This window comes from Sodiomyces alkalinus (genome assembly GCF_003711515.1).
Source record: "Sodiomyces alkalinus F11 unplaced genomic scaffold SODALscaffold_1, whole genome shotgun sequence".
Taxonomy (NCBI): domain Eukaryota; kingdom Fungi; phylum Ascomycota; class Sordariomycetes; order Glomerellales; family Plectosphaerellaceae; genus Sodiomyces; species Sodiomyces alkalinus.
Window position 1 is genome coordinate 464932 of NW_021167079.1, and position 12811 is coordinate 477742.

At 56.4% G+C, this 12811-nt stretch overlaps 4 protein-coding genes across 4 annotated transcripts; 1 reads left to right on the plus strand and 3 right to left on the minus strand.

The window, feature by feature from the left end:
* Positions 1-35: 35 nt before the first annotated feature.
* SODALDRAFT_522 (MFS general substrate transporter) lies at positions 36-2086 on the minus strand. Its single transcript, XM_028615440.1, has 3 exons — positions 1708-2086; positions 1547-1620; positions 36-1488 (listed from the first exon to the last, which is right to left on the minus strand). Exons 1-3 carry the CDS (start codon positions 1888-1890, stop codon positions 81-83), a joined length of 1665 nt encoding a protein of 554 aa, XP_028469613.1. The 5' UTR covers positions 1891-2086; the 3' UTR covers positions 36-80.
* A 913-nt stretch (positions 2087-2999) lies between these two features.
* On the plus strand, positions 3000-5931 carry SODALDRAFT_302701 (myb-like DNA-binding domain-containing protein). The gene is made up of 2 exons (XM_028608934.1): positions 3000-5108; positions 5221-5931. Exons 1-2 carry the CDS (start codon positions 3081-3083, stop codon positions 5551-5553), a joined length of 2361 nt encoding a protein of 786 aa, XP_028469614.1. The 5' UTR covers positions 3000-3080; the 3' UTR covers positions 5554-5931.
* On the minus strand, positions 5835-8786 carry SODALDRAFT_325993 (MFS general substrate transporter). Its single transcript, XM_028610047.1, has 5 exons — positions 7558-8786; positions 7133-7415; positions 7032-7056; positions 6772-6958; positions 5835-6667 (listed from the first exon to the last, which is right to left on the minus strand). The coding sequence occupies exons 1-5, from the start codon at positions 8550-8552 to the stop codon at positions 6034-6036; spliced, it is 2124 nt and encodes a 707-aa protein (XP_028469615.1). The 5' UTR covers positions 8553-8786; the 3' UTR covers positions 5835-6033.
* A 797-nt stretch (positions 8787-9583) lies between these two features.
* On the minus strand, positions 9584-12534 carry SODALDRAFT_302706 (DEAD/DEAH box helicase; the record flags this gene model as incomplete). The annotated part of the gene is made up of 2 exons (XM_028608935.1): positions 12140-12534; positions 9584-12072 (listed from the first exon to the last, which is right to left on the minus strand). Exons 1-2 carry the CDS (start codon positions 12408-12410, stop codon positions 9584-9586), a joined length of 2760 nt encoding a protein of 919 aa, XP_028469616.1. The 5' UTR covers positions 12411-12534.
* Positions 12535-12811: the final 277 nt, after the last annotated feature.

A 12811-nucleotide genomic window follows, 5' to 3' on the forward strand; every position in this document is an offset into this window, starting at 1 on the left:
TGCTTCTTCTTCATTCTCCTTGAGATAAACTGCGTCCCGTTAGTGGGACTACACATCCAGACTATCCGACTCCGACGCGATCATGAGAAGTGCCTGTACTCACCATGTGGCTTAATCATCAAGCTGGCAAGGAATGCCACACCAAACAACGCGGCCAGTAGCACAAAAATGGCCTGATCGAATTTTCCGACAGTAGCAGCATACAGGCTGTTGAAGGCGATGGGTCCCAATATCCTCGACAAGCAGTGTAGCACGCCGATTGCGCCCAGAACTTGCCCGACTCGGTCAGGGGGAACATGTTTCGTCACGGCTGCCTGGATCGTGGCACTCCCAAGACCACCAAGCGCAGTCACCATTCCGGAGATGACAAAGAGGGTCGCTGTCCGAGAGAACAGATAGCCAAGCGAGCCCACGATGTCGGACAGGAGGGCCAGCCGCAGCAACCAACAATCCAGTCCATCCGCACCCTCGTTGGCCTCGACAATGCCGGTGCTGCCGGTCTTTCGCGCGCGACGAGCCGCTGGCCTTGTGCGAAAGAAGTAGTTGATGGCCGGCAGGAGGGCGAGCAGGACGACGACCCTGACTAAAGAAAGAATGGAGATGAAGCGCGAACTCTCGACCGTGCCCCAGCCCCACGTGTAATCCGACTCGCAATACAGGAGAATGACCGTAGCGGCGCTCATAGCGGAGCCGAAAAGGATCATTTCGATGACTGCCAGCGCCAATAGATTCGTCCGCAGTGGCATCGACGTTCCGGAACCGGTCGGGTAGAGAGCTTTGAGAGGGGCCAGCACGTTCACCCTGCGAACGGAGGAGAGCCAGGACCCACTGGCCGAGGCGGCTGCCACTTCCCGGGCATGACGCTCCCGAGCACGCAGCTGGCGCTTTTTGATCAGGGACTCGGGCACAACGAATCCCACAAACAGCACGAAGAAGATGTGGCAGCCCAAGGTGACGTAGAAGATGGACAGCAGGCTGCCGGTAAATGCGACGAAGTAGCTCGCCAGGAGGGGGCCAAACGCCAAACCGGTGAAAAGACAGGCCTGCATATAGCCGATAGAAACGGCGCGCTTCGATGGCGGCGTGCAGTCACTGGTGTACGAGTAAGTGAGGATATTTCCGGTGGTAAAGGAGCCGGTCAGGCCGTCGAAGAACGAGGCAACGAGCAGCCAGTTGTAGTGTATCGCATCGGGGTACTTCGCGCAGAGGATGATGATAAACTCGGCAACGCAGCCACCACACGAAGCCAACGCCAGGAACTTGGTCCTCCCATATCTATCGGACAGCTGCCCGAGCCTAGGGGCCGTAATGGCGGACATGATGCCAATCATCAGATTCATGGCCATGGTAAACATGGACACGGTCTTCTTGATTTCGGGTATGTAGCATTGCGGGTTGTCCGCGCCCAGGATAATCGGCGCATATATAAAATCCGGATTAACAAGGTTCTGGTCGGCGAAGTGTTTCCGGCATATCAGATCTAGGGTCCTATACACACGTCCGGCGTTAGAGTGCGACTGCGCAAGATCGGCCGTCGGTAACTCACAGATTGAGTCTAGGCACGAGGACGCCGCCAAACGCGAGACTGAACAGAAAGAACGGGCCCAAGATCCATTTAACCTATATGCACGCAAGCAAGGTCAGCAGTTGAACGCATGGGGGAGAGTCCCCCGCCCCCCTCCCCCCAAACAGTGGTCCGCTGCTCACAGAAGGCATCTGCCACCATCGGAGACCCTCAAAGTCTTTCGCTCCCGCCCAGGCGTTTTTTGGTGCCTCAGCGCTGCGGTCTTGGTCACTGCTGTCGAGGAGCTGGGCAGTTTCGGCTTCGACGGGGTCGCCCGCAGGCCCAACACTGAGAGCCCCAGTGGGCGGGTCCTTCGCAATAGACATGGCGGTGGTTGTGATTCTCTTCCTTTACAAGTGCAGAGAAGAGTTGAATTTCCGGGCGGTTTTTTCCTTCTCTTCCCTTTTTTCTTCTTTTTTTCTCTTGGGTTTCCCCCTTCAATGGTCGCCAGGGAATCTCGGCTGGAGAACGTGTCTTGGACCTGTGTGGGTGAATCTTCCTCCGATAACCTCAAATCGGGAGGCTTGGATTGGGGGGTTATCGTGGATGAATCCGTTGAATGCAGGCCATACCCCTCCCTTGCTTCTAAAGAGCGGCCGAACAATGGATTGGGCGAAACTTCAAGGTTAGGCAAGGTGAGATCTACTAACCAACCTACCCAACCGCGACTGGGTCAGATCAAGGGCAAAGTAATAAAGGTCGTGGGCGTCATCGAGTGTCAAGGACCTGCAATGGCACTGTCGCGGGAGATTGGATCATGGAGGAGGTTTAAACCAAGATAAAATAAGATAGATACCTTTAGATAAGACGAAGGCATGCCGGGCGGAGGTGGGCGAAGTGGAATCCTCCTCGGACCCTCAGTCTGAAAGTGATGACCAACCAAGCAAAGTCCGAGAGGCCCCACGCCCATGCCAATGCCTATGCATCCCTGGAGCGGAAGCGTGGATTCAGAAGTGCATTCACAGTAGCCGTCCCGACAAACGCGTCGCGCACCATGACCATATATTACCAGGTACAAACATGGTATGCTACAATGTCTAAGGTATGTCTTATTAATTACCTACCTAGGTACCTTAGGTACCGTAGGTACCGCGCTGCCGCCATGAATTATGTAAGTGTACAATGTGCGGAGTAAAGTACCTCGACCGACGCAGGCCTGACATCATGGACTTCAATCGTACAGACCTGGAGCACCTCTTTTTGCTATTGGATCCTGTTCATGATGCAACCCCACCATGCCGTCGGACATCGGAGCTCGGACATTTATTCCCAACGTCCGCAACGTTACGGTACGATAGAACTGGTAGGCTAAGCAAGCTGAGTCAGCACTACAACGAAGTTGTATTATCTAATCACAGAACTCTTGGCGTGCCCAGGAGCTTATCAAATCGTAACAACGATGTCTTCGATTTCTGTCTCCAGTTCTCCAGCTCTGACCTCGCTCCCGAAACAACAGAAGGACAGCCGTCCAACGCCAACCTGGACCAAACCACAGTCACGTTCGGACACCACCACAATGCCCGTCGTAAAAGGAGGCGTGTGGACCAACATTGAGGATGAAATCCTCAAGGCCTCCGTGTCCAAATATGGGCTGAACCAGTGGGCACGCGTCTCGTCCCTTCTGGCCCGTAAAACCCCCAAGCAGTGCAAAGCGCGATGGAACGAATGGCTCGACCCCAGCATCAAGAAGATCGAATGGAGCAAAGAGGAGGACGAGAAGCTGCTGCACCTCGCCAAGCTGATGCCGACGCAATGGCGCACCATCGCCCCCATCGTCGGCCGTACCGCGAATCAGTGTCTGGAGCGCTACCAGAAACTCCTCGACGAAGCCGAGGCTCGCGAGGCCAGCAGTCTCGGACTGACCGGCCCCGAGGGCGGTGAAACACAGGCACCCAGCGCCGATGACGTTCGTCGCCTACGGCCGGGAGAGGTCGACCCCGATCCCGAAACCAAGCCCGCGCGACCCGACACCATCGACCTGGACGAGGACGAAAAGGAAATGCTGAGCGAAGCGCGCGCGCGTCTTGCCAATACACAGGGAAAGAAAGCCAAGAGGAAAGCCCGGGAACGCCAGCAGGAGGAGTCCCGTCGTCTCGCTGCCCTGCAGAAGCGCCGCGAGCTGAAGACGGCCGGCATCAACATCAAGATCGTCACGCGCAAGAAGGGCCAGATGGACTACAACGCCGACATTCCCTTTGAGAAGAAGCCCACGCTCGGGTTCTACGACACTGCCGAGGAACAAGTCCGCAATGAGAAGCAACGAGAGGCCCTCGATCCCCGGAAACAACACCTAGCGAGCAAGCGAAAGGGCGACGGCGACGAGGACGGCGACAGCAAGAGGAGGAAAAAGGACAAGGACGCGCCGTCGGCTTCCATTCAGGCGGCTATCAAAGCCGGCCAGATGCAGAAAATCAGAGAAGCCGAGCAGAGCAGCAAGAGACGACCGTTGAACCTCCCAACACCCCAGGTCAGCGATGCCGAGCTTGAGGCGATTGTCAAGATGGGGATGATGGGGGAAAAGGCGAGCACCGTCGCTCGGCAAAGCGAGAACGATGCTACACGGGGCCTTGTTAGCGAATACTCGACTCTACATCACAGCAGCGCGCCGATCCGCACGCCTCGTGCCCCTCCGCAAGAGGACCACATCGCCAACGAAATCAGGAATATCCGCGCCCTAACCAACACGCAGTCATCTCTTCTGGGGGGCGAAAACACGCCTCTTCACGAGGGCGCCGGGACCACTGGCTTCGACGGCATCGCTCCCCGCAGGCAGGTGGTTGCTACTCCGAACCCCATGGCGACTCCGCTCCGACCCGGCCAAGAAGGAGGGGGCATCGGGGCGACGCCGGGCAGGACCGGACAGACTCCCTTCCGGACGCCTCGAGACAGTTTCGCTCTGAACGCGGCAGATGGCGCGCCGCCGCTCGCATCAGCAACACCGCGAGACCTCAAGATGAGGGAGCTGACCCTGCGCGACCAGGTCAAGAAGGGCCTCGGGTCTCTCCCCAAGCCCAAGGACACCGAGTGGGAGCTCGAGCTCCCCGAAGAGCAGCAGGAGACGACGAACGGCGAGGAAGTCGAGGTCGAGGATGCCGGCGAACGGGATCGCCGCGAGAGGGAGCTTCGCCAGGTCCAAGAGGCGCTGGAGCGGAGGAGGCGGACGCAAGTCATGCAGAAGGAGCTGCCTCGCCCTGCGACGGTGGACGTCGCTGCTATGCTCGCCGCCGCCAGCCAGGTCCAGGACGAGGCCCGGGTGCTTATTGCCAAAGAGGCGGCAGCCCTGGTCGCCAACGACGCCGCGAAATTCCCGCTTCCGGGATCCAAGCTCAAGGGGGGCGTGGGCGTTCCCCCGTTGGCTACCATCAGCGACAGCGATCTTGACGATGCCCGTCTCCAAATCCTCGTAGAGACTAAAAGTATCCCGAAACTGGAGCAGATCCAGGCGTATTTCGAGGGGCGTGGCCGCGACTCGCTGCGTCTCGGTCTTGGCTGCTACGGCGACAATCCCCGTCAGGAAGAGGCCACGATGCGAGCTGCGTTTGACGTACGTATTCCCCCTAACATGCCCACCGCCAAACATAACCCAATTCCCCCCCCCCTCCCCCCCTCCTTTTCCAGTACGTGCCAATCGCGCTGACACTGTTTTCCCTTATTAGGCTGTCCAAGAATCCATCATCGCCTCGGCAGAGGAGGGTGCCAAACTGGAAAAGAAACTCGCGCTGCACCTGGGTGGCTACCAGAAGCGACAGAAAATGCTCAAGGAGAAGATCGGCTCCGCGGCCGAAGCGCTTGAGAAGGCGAACAAGGCGCTTAGCGGGTTCAAGACGTTGGCGATCTCGGAGGAAGTCGCCATTGCCCGGCGTCTGGAGGCGCTGCGGGAGGAGGTCGGGTTCGTCAGCCGGCGGGAGAGGGAGGCGCAGGAGATGTACCGCCGCACCAAGGAGGAGCACGACGCGTTCAGAATGGATGGGGTGAATGGCGTCCATTGAGGGCACCCATAATCTTCCTCCTCCTGGGTGGCAGTGCTGTGTAGAAATAAATAGATTGTCATCGGGGGGGGGGGTGTAACCGGTTAATTCGAAGGGGGGTTCAGCCTTCCTTCGTGGTCGCTGTGTCGGCTTGAACGGCAGAGAAAAGGGGGAATTGGATTGGAGGATATCCACGGTGTGTAAAATTCGACCATCTTGCCTACATGCGCAGAGAGGGCAGCAGAGGGAGCGACATCGGCAATGGTGCCGTTGAAGCGAGCATAACAAAGCTATTGTTTGTATGTTGTATTGATATTCATTTATATTCATTTGGGAACAAAGTACTCGAAAGTGTTGGATCTTTCCCTCCTTTGCTTTCCCGCCGGGTATCTGATATCCAACCATGCATGTAGCTGAAAAACAGAAAAGAAAAAAAAAGAAAAGGCTACCGTTCATATCCGTTCATCCCAGATCAATCTGGACAGAGATGGTTCGTTTTACCTACTGGCGTTGCCCCAACCTGGGCAGACGAATGGGCAACAACAGGCACACCGAGATGAACGCAAGCACGGCGCAGCAGGTAAAAGTAATGCGCAAAGCAGATTCGTAGCTCATGACGACCTGGTCGCGATACGGCTGCTCCAGGCGGGCCACGGCCTCGACGCTCTCACGCACGAGTTCAATGACCTCGTCCCGGAGCGGGCCCTGGACGAAGCGCTGCAGGTAGACGGTCAGGGCGTTCTGCACGACGAGGCTGCTGGCGGCCACGCCGAGGATGTTGCCCAGGCCGCGCCAGGCTATGAGGGTCGACGTCACCACGGCCTGCTCGCGCTGTTCCGACGTGGCGAGCACGGCCATGAAGGTACCCGGGAACTGGAAACCTTGGCCGATGGAGGATGGGCAGAGGACGAGGAGGTAGAGCGGGTCTGGCCACCCGCGGCGGAGGAAGGAGAGGATGGTGGTTCCGATGAAGATGAGAGTGGCGCCGGACATGCTGGGCCATTTGAGACGGCGAGTGTAGGCCATCAGGAACCCGGTTGCTGTGCCGGCCACGGAGGAGACGAGGGTGGGAAGAACGAGGTTGAGGCCCGAGGTTGTAGGGGAGGTGAGGAGGACGGCCTGGAAGAAGAGCGGACTAGAAGAAGACGCGAGTCGAAGAGTCCGGCGTAAGTTACCTTAATGCGAACAAGTCATCCAAATAGAAAAGGGGGGAAGAGGAGGGGGAGGAGTGATACTCACATGTTGAAGAGGACGGCATTTGATAATATAGAGGCGATGAAGTTGCCAAATATCAGGTTTGCTCGAGGAGCCTGGGTAATGAGATAGAGAGGCATGATGGGACGCTCCGCCAGGGACTGGCTGTGAAGAAAAGAAGGAAAGCAGACGGCGAATATGACGAGGGAGGCGATGACAAAAGGGTGAGACCCTATTCTGCTGGATCAGCACGGAATTCTGTTTCTTCGTCGCATGGGGGAAGACGGTCAATAAAATAAACGCACATGGTAGGACATTGCCACCTAGATTCTGAGAGAACGAAGAGAAGATCGTATCAGTATATCAGAAACACCCACTCTCGATTTCCTGACGCCCGAGGACTCACCAAGCCCAAGATGAAAAAGGTGATGGAGACTGTGAGTAAGACTGAACCCCTAATGTCAAAGGTTTTCATGGCTTCCATGAAAGACTCCTTCTTCGTCTCGAGGCCCAGATCGTCTGGTATGGCAACGTGGGCTATGAAGCAGAGAAGGATCAACGGGATCACCTGGACGCCGAACTCCCATCGCCAGCCGAGGTGGTCGGCCATGGCACCTCCCAGTGCTGCGCCTAGAGCAGAGCCAGCACCGTATATAATGTTCATGTATCCCTGATATGCGCCTCTCTGTCTGTGAAAACAAGGGGGGACGAGTTGAGAGAACCATCTACGTCAGCCCCTAGCAAACACCCAAATGTCTTTTCGAAGAAGAAAAGAAGAAGAAGAAAATAAAAAGAAAAGAGAAAAAAAGAGAAAAAAAGGAGGCGACTCACTCGATGGGGACAATGTCACTCATGATGATGCCTCCCAAGGTCATCATCCCGCCAGCACCGATTCCGCAAACCGCCCTCGCTAGGATGAAGCTCGTCATGCTCCCCGCACAAGCACACCATAGGGTACTAACAGCAAAAATGACTTTAGTAAACATGTAAGGGGGTTTTCGGCCCAGGGAATCGGAAATACGACCCAGCAAAGGCTGGAAAGCAGTGGAGGTGAGGAGAAAGGCGGTCGAGAGCCAGGCGGCGCTGTTGGAAGCATTGAAGTACGAGGTGATGACGGGATGAGAGGAGGCCATGATGGTGCTGTCGAAGCAGGAGATGAAGAAGCTGAGGAGAATATCGGTAAAGATGAGCCAGAAGCGGGAGTGGCTTATATCGATCAGGTAAGGGCTTTCCGGGGTGGTTTCGGCCAGGGCGAAGCTGCTGCCGCTATCGCAGGGCGCAAGGAGGGGGTATCGCTCATCGACCTGGGCGCCTTCCCGGGCAGTGGAGCCGGAATAGATGGTTCCCTCGGAGAGCTCGCGCGACAGGCGCCTTGAGATGGACGTAGAAGAAGAAGACGGAGATTCGTCGCCTTCGGTCGTAGGCCTGAGGATGCTCGGGCGATGACCCGGTATGAGGGAGGTGCTGGAACGACGTCGGGCGGAAATGGAACTCAGACGGCGACGACGGGGCCCGCGTAACATGGGCGTCTCGGTGACCGCAGGCTCGAGGAAGCCGCCGCTCGTGGGGACGGACTTGGAGAGGAGGATGTCAAACTCATTCGGATCTATCTCCTCGCCCTCCAGCCCCTCCCCCCCCTCTTCATCGTCCTCATGCCGTAGGCCGGCTTCGGCTTCCCTGGCAGACTGACGACGAGACCAACTTGAACGAGCAGCAGACGACGAGTCGGGGTATAACAGTAGCGTGTTCTCTGTAGCTGCAACGGCTGGATTCGAGCCGGTGGCTGAAAACGGGGAATCCGCCCCTCCATCTTCTCCGGTGGACATTTCCCTTCCTGCTCGGCCTCGACTCATGGTAAGTAAGTAGAGGCAAGCGGGTGTCGGAAGCCAAGTTCTCTCTGCACACTAGAAGTCACAAACTCCGAGAATCTTTCAGATTCGGAATAAAAGACAATTAGAAGTTAATGAATAACCCAGGTGGGTAACAAGTAACAATCAATACTAGGTAGAACCCAACAAGTAAAGTGTTAATAATAATGGGGAGAGAATTTTGAGTTGATGGTAAAACTTGGTGGTTGACCAGGTCGCGTTAATAATAAGGTACTCGAGGACGTTAGAAGCCGAGTTACGGCACGTCAAGGGCAGTACTTCTACTTTGTCTTATCCGTAAACTCCAGCTAAAGTTCTTGGTGAGTCCATTGTCTCATTATACGGGAGCTACTGCATGGGTACGGAGGAGTACAATTGTACTCTGGATACATATATCATGGGATGGGTTTGGTGGCGGTGGTGGCAGAGACAGAGAGACAGAGAGGTTGGTAGCAAATTTAGTGTACCTAAAGAGACTGTCCAGACAGTCCAGGTACAACGTACGTACTTTAGCGTGGTGAACAAGCCCGATGACGAAATAAGGTAGTCACCGGTCCGGCTTTGCACTAAGCCGTTGTGCAAAGCCGGTGGGTACTAACCGCTAACCGAATGGAGGAAAGATCGGTCCGTATCGGGCACTCCCTACGGTATCGGTACGTGTACGTACACCGTACTCCGGGAGACCCCTTTCCTAGGTACCCCCCGACAACTCGACGCATGTCAGCTGCATCGTGATGATAAGGGAAGTCGACTAGGCCGATATTGGAACAAAAACCCAATCCCCGAGACAAAGTCCAAGACAACAAAGGCAAGCGAGACTGGAAAGCCACAAGACGAGTAAGACATTGTTTTACTTTTATGAAAATAATGTGGTCTGAATAGCAAACTGATGCGCCCCCGAGTAGCCTCGAGCCCATTTCTTTTTGTTATATTTCAATTTTATTTCCGAGGTGTCTTCTATCATCACCTCTGCTTTTTGTCTTGGCTACTCACTTCCGCGATGGCCTTGCATTCTTCGCCCTCCGCTTCTCCTTCTCTACCCTCGCCTTCCGAATGTCGTTCGCCCCCTTGATTTCCTTCCGGCTGCCGGCCCCGTCCTTGTACTTGCCGACCCGCTTCTCCTTCGCCTCCGCGATCCGCTTCTTCCGCACCTCGTAGTCGTCCCGGTACTTGTCCGCCTCCTTCGGCGCCTTCTCCTGCTTGTGCTTGTACCGCGGGCCCGTCGGCAGCTGCGGCGCGTTCGACTTCTCCATCTCCCCGACCCGCAGCTTGCCCAGCCGGTTCGCCCTGCGCCACTTCTCGAACCGCCCGCTCTGGAAGCTCGCCGCGATCTTCGTCCCGCTCTCGCCCCGGATGTACTTGGCCCCCTTGGACCCGTCCTCGTCGTTGGCCCGCGCCACGTACTTGTTCTGCTTCTTGTCCCACCGCATGCCCTTCTTCGCCGGCTCCCCGGACCCCTTGGCCGCGTCGTCGTTGTTGAAGTCCATGGCCGCGTCGCGCGCTTGCTCCACGAAGCTCGAGCCCTGCGCGCCGGACTGCACTCCGTATCCGCGCTCCTCCGCCGCGTTGATGGTCCGTGGCGTGTACGACATGAACACCTCCGAGTCGCGCCATGCATCTTCGCCCTTCTTCTTGTCTGATGGATTCGATACCGTGACCTCCAAGCCGTCGTTGTCGTCGTCGTCGTCGTCGTGATCATCGTCGTGATCATCACCATCACCACCATCATCACCGTCATCCAACCATTGGCCCGCTGCGGCATCTGATCCGGCACGCCCGTTGTTCGCACTGCCATGTTCGACCTCATCGGCATCTTCCGAGTCGACATCATCATCCTCGTGGTTCGCTTTGTCGTCTTCCTCCTTCTTGTTTCCTCTGTGCGGCACAATTCTCTTCCGCAACTGCTTCATCATCTCCGCCGCCTCGTTGTTCGACCCCTTGCCGCCCCGGCCAATCTCGAAAATGGTTTCTTGTGGTTTGTATCCACTGATCTTGGCCAAGAGAGCGGCTCGTGCTTGCTCTTGGTCGTTGTTAACCTTGCCGAACAGCGGGTGGCGTTGCGTCCACCCATTGGAAGCAACTATCTCCCGAGCGCGCTTGGCACTCTGGCTAGACGCCGAGTGACGTGTCTTCAAGTAGAGCTTTTCTGCCTTGACGGAGACGTCGCGGATGGCCGCGATGTCGGCACTCTCCCCTAGCGTCTTGGCCAGCCACTCCATTTGGATCTCGAGCCCCTCGTGAGGAAGGGCGCCCACTACAATGTCCTCCGCAAAGGAAGGGTCCGCGCTCTCTTGTCCGACGACGAACTTGCGTCCGAGGAAGAGTTGCAGATCGAGGAGATAGGGCGTGTCGAGCTCTCGTACAATGCTGTAGGCCCAGCCCCTCTGCCCAGCTCGTGCTGTTCGCCCGACGCGATGGACGAACACCTTGGGCTGGGGCGGGAAGTCGTAGTTGATGACGTTGGCTAGCACGGGGATATCAATACCTCGTGCGGCGACGTCCGTGACAACAAGAACATTCGCCCTTCCCTGGCGGAAGTTCTCGGTGTTGATTCTCCGTGCTTCTTGATCCAATGAGCCGTACACGTACGAGACGGCAAATCCGGCCTGCCGCAATAGCCCTGCGAGGTATTCGACGTGGTGCTTAGTGGCCGCGAAGACAATCGTCGAGTGCTCCGTAGGCTTGCCCTTGCCAGTCGAGCCGTCCTTGCCCCGCTTTCGCTTCTTAGATGGCTTCACGTCCAGCGGCACGCCGTCGGGTGTTCCTAGTGGCATCTTGATCACCTGGTGCAAGATGTAAAGTAGAGCCGCCTCCTTCTCATCCCCCTTCACCGAGAAGAAGGCACTCTCGAGGTCCGGTGACACTTTTGTCTCAGCGTCTAACCGCACGAGTGTCGGGTCCTGTAGACCGGCTCGCGCGAATTCGACAAGAGACGACGGCAAGGTTGCGGAAAAGAGGAGGCTCTGCCTTGAAGGAGGTAGCGCATGAAGGATCTCGGTGAGCTGGGCCGCGAATCCCATCTCGAACAGCCGGTCCGCCTCGTCGAAGACCACATATTGAATGGACGAAAGGTTCAGAGACATCTCCACTTTCAGATGCAAGAAACGGCCTGGCGTGGCGATGATGATATCCGGGTTTGCTGATAGCAGGCCGAACTGCTCCTCCATACTGTCACCACCCACAAGGAGAACGGCCTTGAGGTCGGTGCCCTTGTTGAAATCCTTCACGACGCGTAATGTCTGAATGGCCAGCTCGCGGGACGGTGATAGAATAAGGGCTCGGGCACCGAACTTGGCGCTATGTGCCTTGAGCCGCTCAATCATGGGAACGACGAAGGCGGCCGTCTTTCCGGATCCCGTCCTAGCCATGCCTACCACATCTCTGCGGTCCATGATAAGGGGGATGGTCTTCCGCTGGATGGGTGTCGGGACCGAGAAGCCTTTCCGCGTAATGGCACGAAGGAGATTCGAGTTTAGACCTGTAGTTTTTCGTAAGTCAATGTGCACGAAACAAGCGGGACATTGCATGACCCGGGGAGACTGTACCCATTGCCTGGAAGCCGCCTCCTTTCTTGACCGATTTGCCCTTGAGATTGGAAGCTTTCCTGAACGATGCAGCTTGCTGCAGCGCAATGAAGGCTTCATCACCGTCGTCGTCATCGTCGTCAGCCCCGTTCAGGATCTGATCCATATCAACGTCCGCATCTTTTCCTGCGCCTCCATTGTCTGTGCCTGTGCCCCAACCTTGACCGAACAGAGAGTCGCCAATGTCGACACCCGCGTCAGACGGGGTGGGCGAGACTTCACGAGGGGCCATGTTGAAAGTTAAAAGAGAACTCTGGGGTATGATCGCTAATGGAAAGGCAGGCGAGTCCCCAAACTCCGAGAGCTTTCTTTGTTGGCCCTTGCGAAACGTGATCGCAAAATGGAATTCACCAAGGACATGAACATGTCCAGTCTGCCACTGCCATCTGGGAAAAAAATCGGGCGGTGCAGGGTAGCACCAGGAAACTCCTTATCAGATTATCTTATCTCTTATCTATTATCTTATCTAATCTCTCAAAGGTGGGTACCTATGTACTACGTACGTACTTGGTCCCACCATTCAAGGTACGGCGAGCTGATACCTGTGTACGAGGCAATATGTGTGGTCACCGAACAAGCTTCAAGACAACCAGACATTTGTGATCGCAAAACCTCGCATCTCCTTTCACCCTG